Source organism: Dromaius novaehollandiae, chromosome 5 (assembly GCF_036370855.1).
Source record: "Dromaius novaehollandiae isolate bDroNov1 chromosome 5, bDroNov1.hap1, whole genome shotgun sequence".
Classification (NCBI taxonomy): domain Eukaryota; kingdom Metazoa; phylum Chordata; class Aves; order Casuariiformes; family Dromaiidae; genus Dromaius; species Dromaius novaehollandiae.
The window spans coordinates 46,231,185-46,247,613 of NC_088102.1; the positions used below are offsets into that span (position 1 = coordinate 46,231,185).

General features: G+C 35.4%; 1 protein-coding gene across 4 annotated transcripts in view; it reads left to right on the forward strand.

Annotated features, from left to right (window-relative positions):
- FUT8 (fucosyltransferase 8) overlaps nt 1–11,262 on the forward strand; it is a 125,110-nt gene extending 113,848 nt beyond the window's left edge. For all 4 annotated transcript variants that reach the window (XM_064512735.1, XM_064512734.1, XM_064512736.1 and 1 more), the window contains 2 exons: nt 4,535–4,685; nt 7,687–11,262. In XM_064512735.1, the coding sequence (XP_064368805.1) occupies nt 4,535–4,685; nt 7,687–8,004 (469 nt within the window). In that variant the 3' untranslated portion in view covers nt 8,005–11,262. The remainder of the gene's footprint in view (nt 1–4,534; nt 4,686–7,686) is intronic.
- The last annotated feature ends 5,167 nt before the right edge of the window (nt 11,263–16,429 follow it).

Consider the following 16,429-nt stretch of genomic DNA (forward strand, 5'->3'; position numbering starts at 1 on the left):
GAGGACACGGTATATGTTAGGAATGCTATAAATTGCTTTTTCTTTATGCTTGAAATAGTCATTAAATCATCCAGTGTTTTGAACTTTCTTGTATACATGTTTCTAGTCTATAATGTTATTGACAGCATCTTCTCTCTCAAGATAGAAGCAGTCAAAATAAAGCAGCTGGACACACACAAATTCTTAAGGAAGCATATTTAATACCTTTCTGTTTTATATACAAATCTTTTTAGGTCTCTTTCTCTACTATATGAGTACTAAAATTCAATAAATTAAAATCTTCCCTTCAGGCTGTTCACCTGTATTGTCATCTGTACTTTGCTTTTTCAGTTCATGCAGTTACTTCCCCACCTCATGAATTTCATTTTTTCCCCCCAACATTTTGGAAGTCTTTTTTCACTGTATTTCATTGTCGTTCCTTTACTTTCACAATAGCAAGTTAGACATCTTTTCTCCCTATGTAATAGGTGTGACTTTTTTGCTTATGCACAAAAAAACCCACAAACAAACAAAAAACCCCCCCAAACCCCAAAGTGATAGTAATCTGTAGGATCCAGGAGTGCTTCAAAGTTCTTGGGCCTGATGAGCAGCTTGTACATTGTTGGAGCAAGGCCTGGAAAAACACGTTATTTCCTGCTCCATCTGTGTGCTCATTTGCATATATACATGCTCACACTACGATTTCTAAGGGAACAAAACTTGCACTGCTTGTTCTAGACAGGTCCCCGCTCCTCTTGAACTGAAAACGGGGACCTGGGGCTTGCCTTGATTTGCACTGCTGCACAGTTTAGCTATACCTGTTAAATAACCAGCTCTTTGGCCTCTGAAACCGACACTTGAAATAGTCTCGTAACTGTGTTTTGGTTTCTATCTTTATCTGAGACTGGTGGTTGAGGAAGGAAAGATTGCCAAAGAACAAATCTCTTCCCCACCCTTGTCTGGTTTCCTTTCTTCCCCCTCCTTTCCTAGAAAAATATCTTGCCTGGCTTTCAACATAGCTTTCAAGAATCTGTTAGGTAGCTTAACAAGAATTAGATATCATTTTTAGATAAGTGGAGGGAAAACATTATTATGCCAGTTTCCATTCTTTGGTTTTATCTTCGCAGTCTGGTCCTTTCCTGTTGTTAGAGAAGAGGATGTGTAGGCAATTTCTCGAGAAAGATAGAAGGGAGCCCACAGAATATTATATTTAGATGATTCTATCAGTAAGAATATGAACTCTTTTTTTATTATTCACTTACCACAGCATTTGGGTATCTTAGTAATAGACCCCACTGTGCCCAAGGTCTTTGTTTGGGGCGGGGGGGATGCTTACAATGCAGGTATTACATTAATCATCATATTAATACAGACAGAAAAGGGAATAAAATGAAGCAATAGCCAACCATGGAGCTTTAGGAGTTTAATTAACCTTATTTTTTGTAGTCATCATGATAAAGAATAGTTTTAAATAGAATCTAAAGCACTATACTGAGTGGAAAGGGGAAGTAAACATCACTTGATGCAGGAAGTCAATGGGCCATGTATGGTAGAGCTTGGGAGAAGTATAGGTTTGGCCTGTTGTTATATTTTTCTTTATGCATCTATTTGTAGACAGGACACTGGACTGGAAGACTCTTAGCTCTCACTGAATATGACTGCTCTTATACTCATGTTTTATGGGTGTTTAATGGAAATCCCCTTTCCCGAGCATGAATATAACACTGGGGGGGGGGGGGGGGGAGGGGAGATTAAAGTGTGTGTTTAAAAACCTAATCAAGTGAGTAGGTGAGTGCTAAGCTGGAATCACTGAGTTGAAGTGACAGTTTCTAAAACTGTCAGGTGGTTTAAAATCAATTTTATGTGAAATGAAAGTTAAGACCAAATTCAAAAGCATCTTGAAGGCCATTTCCTGAATAAGTGGGGGAAGGACAAGTTTCTAAATGTACTTGTAAGAAGATGTATAGATAATTCTGGGGTGTAGTGAACCTCAAATTTGAAAGAAACTAAACGCATGCTATTTTTGAAATTATTTTCACTAGTATAGGGAGTACTCTGGGATCTGTGGAAACATTACTCATAACTCTCAAGTTTTCCTATGAAAACAAATATATTTTTGAGTTCTTTGATGCTAAACCTACCTACTTTAAATATTAAGCTTTTTTTTTTCTTTTTTTCTTTTTTTTGACAGGAGTAGGTACTGTAGAACCTTCCACCTTCGGATTGCCAATTGCAGGGAGACTATATTATGAGAAGGATAGCTTTGTATGCTGTTGTCAGAAACATGATACTGGATTAGATTTTGTACTAGATCCAATATTAGACTTTTTTGTACTTCATTTCTGAAGGTACTGGAGTGACCTTTTGAGAGCAGGAAATCAGATTCCTCAAGAAGGGTTCTATTTTGTCTCTCCTTGGCATGTGGATCCTGCTTCAGGAATCTGAAGGAAGTAATAATTCTAACAGTATTCCTGATGCCAAGCACTTTCTAAGAAAGGTTCTATATTCACTGTCCTTAGCAGTGGCATCTTCTACTACATATTTGTCACTTACCTCCAGTGCCCATCCACTGTTCCTCGGCTAGTTTTTACAGTGGAGAATGACATACCTCTATTTTGGTCTGTGCTACTTTTCTTTTAAAGGAAAGCATACTAATATGGTTTACACAGTGGAAACGGAAATAGAAGATATGGAAAATATTGTATTGTCATCTGTTATATTTTGAAAGCTGATTAAATATTGACAGGAAATGTTAGCCACAAAGAGAAGATGAGGGGGAAGAAAAGATTTCTTGATACATACGCCACTATCACTTCTCATAAAAGGTGTTATCAGTTACTCTTAATCAAGAATATTGTTGCCTTCTCTCTCTCTTCCTCTCCCCCTCGGCAACCTGCACTTCCCCTGACGTTTGTGATCAGATGCGCCCTTTAAAGTTGTCTTGGTACCTCTGGGAAATTTAGCACAGATGTGTTAATTTTTGTGTTAGAGCAGGTATTTCTTTCAGGAACATGAAATTCTAATAAAATCACTCTGAAGACCAATTCTAATTCTCCCTTATGTAGTTTAATGTGTAGATGTGAAGTTTTGCATAAGGCTTTTTGATTTGCTTTTGAAATGATTTTTCCTGATGTGGCAGTGATGGCTGGTTAATGTTAGATGGAAAAGCCTAATCTATTTGCCTGTTTCACTTCTGAAGACAATTTTTCCAGTTATTTTGACATGGAATAAATTTGGCATATTCTTACAAGAGGTTGCCAGAATGATGGGTCTGTCCCATGTACAGAATATGCACACGCTAGCTTGTTGCATACAGGTATGTGCTAACTCCAGTATCTTTCCAAGAACTCTGAATGCAAGCTTCCTTATTTTAAAAGATGTTCAGCACAGTACTATTGGGCTTTGAAAAATCTAGTTAGCTCTACAGTAGTAGTTGTTACTCTAGCATCAGGGCCTGCCCTGTGTTATGACTTTTTTTTTTCCTCTCCTTAAACACTAAGCATGATTCATTCATACAAATGTAATATTAGCTCCATTACTATGCTGTGTATATGTTGCTTTATAATTGCTACAAACTTATAAATTTGACAAATACTTCTTATTTAAATTATTTGATAATTAGCCCTGTATTTAAAATTCTGTAGTTGGCAGTTTAGTCATACTTGTTACACTTCATGTGTAAACTATAATTATTGTGTATTAGCAATGAAATTATAATCTTTGAAATTTTCTATGTAAAGCTTATTTTTGTTGGGGGACTGAATGAAACTTTTGTAATAAATTTGTGCTACTTTTTGCAGATTATTTCAGTTAGTTCCCCAGTAAAGGGGAAAAAAAGTGTTCTGAGAAAGAACAGTGTTTTTTAACATTTAAAAAAATGTTTTTTGCTTTCAAAACCATTGTTGTATTTTAGAAACTTTCAATATTACTTTAATATAAGCTCCCAAGTTTTGGCTTTTGACTTAAAATATTTCTACATTATGATGTGCCAAAAATGTATTGACATGAAGTTTTACATTTTTTTTTTTTAATTTCCTTTTGACGAGTAAACTGAAAAATCTGTTCTCCATACAGCATTAATAACTGTAAAGGACAACCAGTTTATTTTGGTTTAAATTAGTTTACTTAATAGGTCCCTTTACAGGTTACCGATTTCTTTGCACCGTGTTGTAATTGGTATCTAATTGAAAGTGTGGTAATAAACAAAAATGAAGCCTAGTAAAGACACAGTCCAGTATTCTATTTAGAGGAAGCCAAAGGATCTGAGTATCTGTCATTTAAAATCAGTAGCATTAGCAGAATACGGCAATGCTATCTTACAGTGTAAGATCTCGGACAGACTTCAGCGTTTTTTTTTCTCTGGATAAAGATGGGGCATGTGTGGAGGCAGCAGTAGCCTTATAGAGTGTTCAGCAATTACAGTGTATACCTTGTAAAGGAGAGAATCACTTAAAACAACCTAACAAACTTACCTTGCAGCAAAGATGATACTTCCTCTTAAAAATAAAGAAATAAAATAAGACTTTGCTGTTAACCATCTATTGTATTTTCACAGGTATCCAAATTATGAATTTATCAGTGATAACTCCATATCCTGGTCAGCAGGACTTCATAATCGATACACTGAAAACTCCCTAAGAGGTGTTATTCTGGATATCCACTTCTTGTCTCAAGCAGACTTCTTGGTCTGTACATTTTCCTCACAGGTAAATTGTGACATACATACAATACAGAGTATACATTTCAGTTCTTCTAAATCTTGGTGGTCAGCACGCTCCTACTGTCTTATTCTTGGAGCTCTGTCATGAAAATTTTGTGGAAGAACTAAAGACTTATGTGAACGCTTACATGACTCTCAGCACTGGTTGATTACTTCTCTTCAGTTGAAGTTATGAGCTTAATTAAGGCATTTTAAAAAGTAAAAATAATTTTAAGCATGTTTAACGCTTCTTAATTTGCATAAAGTTAATGTATTACTTGTATCCATCCATTTCTATGCATCGTTGCGTTCTACTAGAGTTTAAGCATGTATGCTGTTGCCTCAGTTGATTATGTGGAATGTAACAGAAAAGAATGAGGAAAGGAGACATTTAATTTCTCCTCAGTTACATTTCTGGTAATCCAGTGGCAGCACCGTAAATGTAAATTCTAACCACTGTAATCCACAGAGACTTCTTGTTGCAGATAATTATATGCTATAAGCTTCTTTTCTTGAGTGGCCTGCTGAAGTAAATTGGAGCCCAGTGGAGACTGAATCATGTAATGTCATTGTTGGCATTCTCTTCCCTGTTATATCATACTTGTGTATTTGATTTCATATATCATAAAAAGCTGTTTAATGCAAGATTTAAACAAAAAGAAATCAGAAAAGCAGAATTTTCTGACTGATACGATGATCCACCGAATTTGAGTATGTCAGATGATGACTGAAATCAAATGAAGAATGAACACTTTTTAGCCTATTGTTGTCACATATGCTCTTAAGTGTCAATCCTGGTTAGGAAAGAATTCAATTACAGACAGTGGCCTTGTGGTCATATCTAATTGCACTATTATGTCAAAATAGATGCATAAAACTGAAAGTTAAAAATCACTTCAGAAATAAATGTTCTCTACAGCCTCAAATGTAAATTGTCTTCTGCACTCTAATGACAAATAGATAAGAAACATGATGCTAATATATGGCTGATACAGTAATATATTGACTTTGACACCCAGAATTCTTAATCAGATTACCATGGCAAGAAGACAGCAATAACAGGAAAAAGTATAGAAAAGCCTCTTACCTCTGAATTATGCTTGTGGGCACATTTTTCACATCCACCAAATCCTGTGAAGAAAATGGCTTTTTATAGCATATTTAGCAGGTTATTAATATAAGCTATTTCAGACCATGATATGAATAAACTCCAAAGTAAGAGTTCTCACTAAGAAAAGTCTGTGAGGAGCATTCCACTTTTATATGTTTGATCCAGGTGAAGCATGTCCACTGAGTGCATATCTTGGTGAAAGAGGTGATCGTCAGCCAAGACCTAGGGCCACTTATGTCTTAAACACCATAAGCACATCAGTGTATAGACAGTTCAGATCCTGAGTTATACACTGTCAGGTAAAACCTTAATAAGAACTCTATGACATCCTATGCTATACTGTGTTTAAATATCTCTATTTTTAAAAGTGGTAATTTTTTCCTTTAAAGGAAACAGTGTGTATAAACAAATATAGAAGAAACCTATATATCTAAATATAGGTACAAATTGTTTGCATGGAGTATAAAATACCATACAGTGGAACTGAAAACTTCAACTTCTTTTGTAAGTGTTGAACTAATTTCAAAAGAAGAATATATGCTAAAATATATTGGCATTGGTATAGTGATATGGGTTGATGGGAGCATCCAGAGGTCCTCTGGTACAATCCCATGCTCAAAGTAGGGCCTGCTTGAGAAAGTTGTTCCTTATATTCATTTGGTAAGGAATATGTCTAGTGTTGAGTAGTGCATCTTCAGCTATGAAAGACTATGATACTACTGCTAAAGTATTGTAATAAAAGACAGTAACCATTGCCATTTTGTTCTGTGCAAATCTGTCAAATATCTCTGTCTTTCCTGAGATGCTACTTGATAAAACTAGACATTGTTAGAGCTTTTCTTCAATGTTGATGCTTTTGTATTCCATTGTAGTGTGCTTTTACGTTTAGTAAAGTGCTGGAAATAAAAGAAATAACTGATTTGTAAAGAAACAGACTTTCAGATAATTGTTTTAGGAAAAACAAGGTAGTCATCTCAATATGTAGTTAACTATAACTTAATTTACTCCTAAATAGTTTGGGCAATGAAAGAAAGTAGGATATTGAGACTCTTCCTGCAGAACCAATGGCTTTCTTAATTTAAGCCAGAAGAGCTTTATTGCTTTTGGGGCATTTAATCTAGGTAATCTAATTGACTCAGTTCAGTGTTATATAGGACTGGGGACTTAGGGAAAAATCTGCCTTCCCTTCACAAGTATAGTAGCAGGTACATTTCCTCTATGAGCCAGGAAGTATTACTGGCTATTAGGCTCCCTAGTACTCCTTTGAACGACATAATTTGCACGGCTCCTTTCTGAAGGCTATGCCTAAACATAATGAAATGATCCTCCACAAAACCCAACTGTCCTGAGATTGCAGACTGATACTGTAGTAAGTACGGATCTTAAAAAAAAAAAAAAAAAAAAAAAAAAAAAGTTTAATGAACTACTTATTCTGTCCAGTTTCTGCTGAAGTGATGTGAGAAATCAGCTGAGTTACTGGAAATCAGAATAGCCATCTTGTAACTAACAGCTCCATTGGTCATGTTGACTGTGCTGTTTTGAAGATTACTGACATAAGAGTAACAGCTTAGTATGCCTGCATAATTGTCAGAACATACCCTATGAGGGGTCATTTTTATTCTTTGGCAGCAGATGTTTTAAGTGGTTAGGTCTGCCTTTTGTAAAATGATAAATACAGAACTTTCTCAAGAACAGTGACAAAATAATACAGTTGCCTATTCATGCCTTTAAGAACTTAATTCATTCTTTGTATCATTATGGTTCATTCCATTATGGACATTCCCAAACTTTATCCACCTTTTGTGCAATTTAGTTGTTGCACATTGGTTCTTGAGTACTGTGATGTATTACAGGCATACACAAGATTTATGACTTCTTTTCTGTTTTTATTTCCAAGGTTTGTCGAGTCGCCTATGAAATTATGCAGACGTTGCATCCAGATGCTTCAGCATATTTCCACTCTTTGGATGACATCTACTATTTTGGGGGACAGAATGCCCACAACCAGATTGCTATTTATGCTCATCATCCACGAACTGCTGATGAAATTCCTATGGAACCTGGAGATATAATTGGAGTAGCTGGAAACCACTGGGATGGTTATTCAAAAGGCATCAATAGGAAATTAGGAAGAACAGGCCTGTACCCATCCTATAAAGTTAAGGAGAAAATTGAGACAGTCAAGTACCCGACATACCCAGAGGCTGACAAGTAGAACAAAAAGAAGAGACTCGACAGTAACTCTCAATTCCGATTGGTTCAAGCCAGTCAACATACTAACGGTTTATATGGGATTTGAATTTGCATTTTAACATGTAGTTAAAATGAAAGCGTTTAGTACTGAAGCTGGATAAGAACCTGAGAACAAATGGATGGGCTATTATTTGAACTTGCTCTTAAACATTTTTTTATGTTATATGCACTCTCACACATGCACACACAAAACCACATGCAACAGGAAAACTGTTGTTTTATACTATTTGTCTCTTTTCAAGATTTGTCCCAGTCATTAATCTTACGTGAGCTTTGGGCTCTTTTCTCTGCCATTAATTGACAATAATACTCAGACTTATAACACTGCCACATTGTGTAATATGAGTGACATGAACATATTTTGTATGTACAAAATTTAAAACATGGTGCCTATATTTGAAAGATTTGTGACCTTTTTAGGAGAGCCATGCCTGTTTCACTAATGGGCAAGAGTCGATCTTTAACTGGTGTTACCGTGACCACTGAACTTGCTTCAAACAACAGATTGAAGTTTCAGACTAGATTTCTTTCTTTGCAAGTTTATTTTTAGCATTCCATTGATTACTACACATCATTGTTAATAAAATAAAGGATACATCCAACAATAAAATAGTCACCGTCTGTTAGGAACTTTTGTAAAACAATGCCATAAACAAATTCTTTAGTACTGATCATCGAATTTTTAAACACTCATCATGCAGTGCAACAACTGCCAGTGAGTGGCACAGCGTGTTTCAGTTCTGCAGACAATGCGTTTCAGCAGGGTGACTTCCGTGGCTCAATTTTTTACATTAGCACTATTCTTTTACCATCTCTGTTTCTCTTCTGAAAGCCTAGTTTTTTTAGGGCACTAGAGAGAGCCATTTATCATTTTGGCATTGAATGTAGTTGCTTTGAAGTAAGATATTCCAGGTTATCCTATTTATAAAACTTGTCACTCAAGATGTGATTTCAGAAGAGTGAGTAGATGCTGGTCTCACTGCCTTAGTACTCAAAGAATCTAACAATTTACCCAGAAAACAGTAGGTTTCAATAAAATATAAACAAGGGTGAATTTTTATGCATGACATCAAATTGTTAGTCATTCTTCCTGTTTTGAGATCTGTTAATAGTAACAGATCTCTATTGCTGTCTATTAAGAAAGGTGACAATTTGAAAACCTAATTTTAGGATAATTTAAACTAATTTAGGTACAGATTTGTAGATTTGGGGCTTTATAGATATAGGTACAAAATATTAAGAGATTATTTCCAAATAGAGAAAAAAATATGAATAGCATTGCAAAGTCTCTAGAGTCTGATCTGGAATAGTGAAAGTGCTGAAAATGTTTACTAGGATGTACAGGCAATGGAGAAAATGCCATGTGAGAAGAGATTAAAAAAGCATGGCTTGTTTGACCTTAACAAAACAAAAGCTAAAATAATACTTTAAATATACTTATAAATAGATAAAAGACAACATTGACATAAGAACAAATGGATGCAGTTGACCATGAATAAGTTTTAGGCTGAAAAGTAGGAGGAAATCCCTGGGGGTGTGAAGTTCCACAGCAGTCTTCTAATCGAAATAGTGGTGGTAAGATGGAACTCGATCTGTATATAGAGGAATTAACTAACGAATTCTCTGTGACATCAATTGCAGGACTGATCCAGCAGATCCCTTCCAGTTTTATGTTCCTCATCCGAAAAAATCTTTTGTATGTTGAAAATGAATAACAAAATTAAAGATGAAAACTACTGTAAAGAAAAGGAAAAAATGTCTGTTACTGGTATCAAATAGGAATCTAAATAAAGATGAGCATAGAAACCAAATATTTTAGAAGAAAGTTTGAAGGATAAAGACAAAATAGGTAAGAGTGGCAGAAGAATGCTAAAGGATATGTGACTGAAGCTTTTTTTTTTTTTTTTTTTTTTTTTTTTTTTTTGAACTGCAGGGAAAACAGTTTGTTTCCTATCTAAGTGATTCTGATAGATTTTCCACCAACTTAGCTAAACTTGTGGTATTTTAGAGGTACAACTGTAGGCTAAATAATTTTTTCTTAAATTTGAGTGAAATATATAAACCTATTTTGGTAATTTGCTTTTTAACTTAAAAAAGAAATCTTCCTGAAAGATTAGTTCAGTGCTTTTTATCATTGGGTAAATTAATTTTTAATTATTTCCCCACAAATATTACAATATTTATTGATATTTTTAGATTTGGTAGATGTGTATGTTTTCAAAGCTCTTAACCTACAGCTTCACACCTCATCATTTCCAGCTCATTTCTTTGAGAGTGATGCAGAAATAACGTTCATAAGTTAACATATGAAAATTCCTCCAATTGTCAGGTAAGTTGGCTAAAAATGTCACTGAATATGGTAAATAACAGAACATCTAAGACAAGTGCAATGGCAAGAGCAGATCTTCTTATGTAGCCACCAGAGAACTGAAAACACGGATGCTATAGAAGAAATAGCCTTGTAATTTAGCAATTGCACAACAAAGTAGAAAGTTGACAAAGTATTTGGCCCAGTAAATGTGCCTCTCCTTACATATTGTAAGTACCTAATGAATAATTAGTTCTTTATGTTTGAGAAAATGATGTTTAAATAGTATGAAATAATAAAATTATTATTAACAATTAAGAAATGTATTACCGTAGGTGCCCTGACCTTGTTCCCTTGAGTCATATGATCCTCTAGTACTCAAATGCGGTATTTCTCAGAAGAAATTTAGCAATAGGCTTGTTAGATGCATCTTTCTCTAGAGATCTGTTTCCTTTAGGAGTACCCCAGTTGTTTAAGTCTTGGAATCCTGGGACCTTGGAACATAAAAAAGAATTTGTTTTATATTAAACAAAATGAATATTAGAGACTTGATTCTCGATTACCATGAAGTCCTGGTGGTATGGAAGGATACATGGGTAATTGAAAATGAGACCCCTGAGTTTTTATTGTAACTTACAGAAAAGAGAAATAACAAGAAATAAAAATATTTTCTGTCAGATATCTGAAAGTTGATCATTTGAAAGTTGTTCACTCATTAAGATACCAGCTGAAATGCTTACAAGCAAGCAATTATGCCTCTTGTTTATTCCATTTACTTTGTAGTTCTTCAACAAACAAGCGTCATTTTTCCCTAATATCAAAGCAAGTCGGACATGTCCCTAAAACAAAGACAACCCTAATATTTTCTTAAACAAGCTAATGCTTAATTAAATTTTTCCTCTTTAAGAAGCATTTGTGTGTGTGTCTGTGCATATGTGTGTATGCTGTGTTTATAAAAAAATAATAATAACTAATGGTACTGTTTCTGCTTTTTCACATATTATTGTTGCATTTGCTGTAATAACTTATTTTCCAGGCAGATGTAGTCTCTCTAAACTGAATATTGTACTTACTTCTCACCAGCTGGACTAAGAAATTTATTCCAAGTTAACTAATCTTCTGTGATACTGGCACACCTGGAGCCTGGGGTCATCATCAGTTTACTGCTGCTGCAATTACACCAACCCAAGTTCTGTTCTCCACTTTCAGTCCAGCCGACAGTCAGTTGCATGGGATTCCCAAGCCTCTTCTGCCAACATCCTAACTTATACCCTGATGAACTGCAGAGTATTATGGATTTGTTCATGAAAGATGATGTTTTATTTCAGCATTTTAAAATATTATCTTCAGAGAAGGCTTTGTCTCTCTGTCCTGTGCCCCAGTTTCAAAGAAACCTGCAAGTACCAGAAAAAACCCTCTCTCCTTTACTATTTTTTCAGAAAAAAAAAATTGGTGATCTTTTTCTTAGGAAAAGATATTCATAACCTGAAATTTTTCTCCAAAACTGAAACATCTTTTTTGTTCCAGGGATAGATTTTGTTTCTTTTGTTTGTAACTATAAAAGGCAGGTCTCAGCTTATAAGCTAAGAATATAATAGAATACAAAATAGAATATTTTCATTTCAAATCTTCCCTGAGAAGAAGAGGGAGATTTTCCTTCATGCAAGTGGAATAACACCTACTGCTTGAAACTTTTTCTGTATCTTCCATGAATATCTTCACAGTTTCCTCTGGCTGCAGCTGTTTCTCAAAACAGTGAATTGAACTCTTGTTTCTCCAGGTCATCAGATTCTTTGCAATGTGATCTCTGAAGTGTTTGAAGAGTCCAGAAAAAAATCATTTGCTCAGTTTGGGAGGTGGGAAGGAGAGAGTCTAATAAGAAGATATATTTTTAATTTAAGTTAGTATATCAGTTTATAAAGCCACAGCATACAAATAAATTTTTCATGCTCAGTGCTGGGTTTGAAACAAAAAAAAATAGTGGACTTAAGGACCTCTGCCAGCAGTGTCATTCTACTCCATGCCAGAAGTAATTAAAATTTGAAAGCCGCCTTTTGATTTTGCCTAGTACCAGTCCCAGTCATATTTATAAGTCATGCTGGTGGTATCAGCCATTGTCTGTTACTCTGTTACAGGTTCATTCCATGTTTGGGTCATGGAGGCTTGGGACAGGCTCTCAAAGGGCATAAGCTTTGCTCAGTTTACCTGTTGTGTTGAATTAAGTTACATTTAAAAACTCAAAATAATTCCATTTCCCTCAAAACCTCAAAAATAGAATGCTTACTGCAGAATGCAGACTTATGTGGCGGTCCCCTGTATGTACCTGCAGCTTTGCACATAAGCGTATGAACTGCAGACACATTGGGTTAGTCTTCATAGTATCCTGCTCATTTCCAGAAGGCATGAAATGTGACCACATTGCAAAAAAGTATAAAATTTACAAGCCTGCAAATAATTTGCTTGCCTGTTTGCGTGCATCAGGTTTACTCTATGTTGATAAAGTCTTACTCATCCTGGTTGCATTCAATGTATTCAAGATTATTTCAGAATCAAAGGACTTAAGGCAGATGTCTTCCAGGACCACTACAGGAATCTGAGAATCCCTTCCATAGATGCGTTTGCAGTAAGAAGTGCTGGTCTTCACCCCTTTTGGTGCCATATAGAAGTGGTGGTGCTTGCTGTTCATTGGAATCTTCTTTTAGTTTGTTTACTTTCTTTGACTTAATTTACTTGTCAACAGATTCCTATTACTACTTCAGTTTAGTCAAGTCTGGATTAATACAAAACCATGCCAGTTGTTTGCACCAGTGTCTGTAGCATTGCTCGGTATTAACTCCAGGCTCTTAACAGATGCTGCTGAGGGAAGGAGCCCTCTCCACTGGACCATCCTGACCATGTTACGTAATTGTTGACAAACACGTGTACTGATTTTACTTTCGGTTGGATGTAATGGTGTTTTTTCCAGTTTTTACAGACTAAGAGTTTTCATTTTTTTTACTTTAGTATCTTCATGAGGGGTTTTCTTGAGCATGGCAAGAAAAAAGTCCCAACTATCCTACATTTTCTTCAAGAAGCATATAGGACCCTACCCCATCTCTCTAGCTGTCCTAGATGCATTCACTAGTTGCAGCACTGTAATAGAATAGATGGATATTTCCTGAAGATTATGATATTTTTATGCTCTTCCATTAGCCCTGCTGCCTACTGGCATGTAAGCCTGATCTAGCACGGTTATATCTTTCTGCTTAGTAGATTTCAATTCCCTTGCTCATGCTGGCAGTCATTCCTTGACTAGGAAGAGAAAGGGGCAGGTGTCCATATTTGATTTTTCATAACAACACATGAATTTGTATTTCTTGCAATTTTTTTTTACAAGTTCCTTTTTCCTGAATTTTGCAAATTCGTTTTCCCTGACTGGTATATTCTATGTTTCAAGGAGAAAACACCATAACCAAATGTGCCTAGTAAGTGTTTAGAAGGCTTACAAGGTGTAGATGTTCCTTTTTTAATAAGGCTTGCTATTCACCTTGTGACAGGTTTCTTGGCTAGATTAAAGATATACTCTCACAGCATTCCCTCTGTCCATTCTTAGCTAAATATTAGCAGCTTAATATCCAGATGATAGGGGCACAGTTCCCCTGCCACAGCGTAGAGTCATTTTTAGGGGACTATAAGAGACTAAGCAACAGCTCATTTTCTTTTCTTCAGTCTTGTCATTTTTAGAATTTGTTATTTTAGCTTGGGTTCAGACTTCCTGCTCTCTTTCCTTGGAAGTTTTTTGATGTTATAGAGCTGTGTAATTCTCACTTAGCCTCCTACAAGTAGAGCTGCAACAGTATTACATATCTAGCTGTAGGGATCAGCTGAATATGCTGAGATTGAGATTGCTATCCTATTCAGCTGTCTGCAAAAGATTTGTCTCTTCAAGCAGCCAAGTATGATCACTGAAATCTTTCCAACCAAGCTGGAGGAATGAATGGAAGGAGACCAAAAAGCAGGACCATCTCCTTCCTTGTTCATGAATGAGAGTAACCTGGCATCCATTATGTCCAACCAAGAGGCTGGAAACAAGTTTACTACTTAATGGCAGTACAGTTTGCTTCATTATTTCAGCTTATTGCTGGAGAATGAACTGATGATTTCCTAATATTAAACCTCTGCAGTTGCTTTGTAACATCTGTAAAAATTTTGTTTGATTTCACTTGAGAATAAAGCTTTTATACAAAATGAATAAATTAAGATTTGTGGGATTAAACTGACAAGCAGTGACTCTTCTTGCCATGAATGGATTTCATTGTGCACGAACATTTTTGAAAAAGATTTTTGCTTATGACTAAATTTCAGTTATTATGTAAAACCAGACAAATCTTGCTATGCTGTGTTGACCGTTTTTTAAAATCTGTACGTCACTAGAGAGTATACAGAGGCTAGCACTAATGAACCTTGACAAAATAGATTTAGGATTCATGGCTTCTTATGCTTGAATTTTTATTTCGTTTATATAAGACAGAAAGAATGTTTTCTAACTGTAAAAAAAAAAAAAAGAAAAAACCAAACAAAACAAAAAACCTAGGTTGTTTCTACCTGCTCAAAACATATTTCTCTTACGCTGCTGATGTGTTTGGACTACTCTTTACTATGCTGATTCATATTATCTCTCATTTTCTGGTACTCCTGAGTGTCTTTACTCATTCCTTTCATCCCATGTTTAAATTATAAAGTATAGGATCCAGGAGTATGCTTTTTTGTGTGTGTTTCCACCACACTTGTCACAATGGGATCCTTATCTTTCACTAGGGTCTATAGAGAGTGCAGTAATGTGAATAACAATCGTAGTCATAAAATGGGTTAAACATTTCACCTATAATGCTGAGTCAATTTGATTTTGTAGTGTTTGCTTTTATTTCTGTTGGATTAATATTTTATTTAGGTATGCATATTGCCTGTTTGCCATCATGTGTGTGTGAAAAAAATTTCTCAAAAAAAATATCAAAAGTAAGACTCGAGAAGTATTCTTAGTTCCTTTCTTTCATGCTAGTGACCTTTGTTATTGACAGTATAGTTACAGTTAGTATAGTTTGGTTCTGAAATGGCACAGTTGTTTAAGAAATTACCTTATGTACTTTGCTCCGATTCCTTCTCTTGGGACTTAGCAACTGACCACATGTATGCTAAACCTGTTTCAATATAAATTGAAACTGGTTCATTTATGCCACTGCTGTTTGGATTGGTATACCTTAGTCTATGACAGTTTTGGAAATGAAAATGTATTTATGTCCTTCATTTCTGTGCTATTAAAAATAGATGTGGGAGAGTCAATGTAGGAATCATTGGAACAATAGGCTTTTGTCACTGTCTGTTGAACTAGCTAGAGCTTACTCAAGCCCTCTTTCATTCTCAGGATAACACATTGCAATAAGACTCTGTGGAGAGGCAGATGCATGCACTGTTGTGGACAGTTGTGTATTCAATAGGAAGAGATGAAACCTGTTGAACAGCCAAGGTACTGTTTCTGGCTCTTGGTGGTCTCTGAGAAAGAGTGGCGACTGCTTGGACAGTAGACATATTGACAAGACAAAAGATAGTCTGGGCTAATTCTATGTAATATATTCCTTTCCAACCAACATAACCACTATTTTGGCTAAGTTTATTTTATCCTGCTGCACTTTGTTCTGGAATTTCTTTTGCAGCTGCAGGGACACAAGGCAATAGTGCTGTCTGTGCTTGAAAGACACTGGAGCTGAGTTTTTTAAGCATGCTGTTACTACAAGGCATAATAATATTCACTGATCTCTTTATTTATGCGGTCTCTCCCCCAGCAATTTCTCTACCATTGGTATCAACTTAATTTCTTTGCTTCTAGCTGATTTCATCCCTGTCTCTATCTTGTACATAGAATGCTCTTCTACTCTGTTCATTCAGATCTGTTAAAAACTTGTGTATGTACAAAAAATGAAAACAGAAAACTTAATGCAATTAAATTATCAACACATCTAGTCTTTTCATCAGCTTTTATCTTCTACATATCCAATTTTTGAATTTTAAGCTTTCAGCAGCAAGGAATTTATTTTGTTATTGT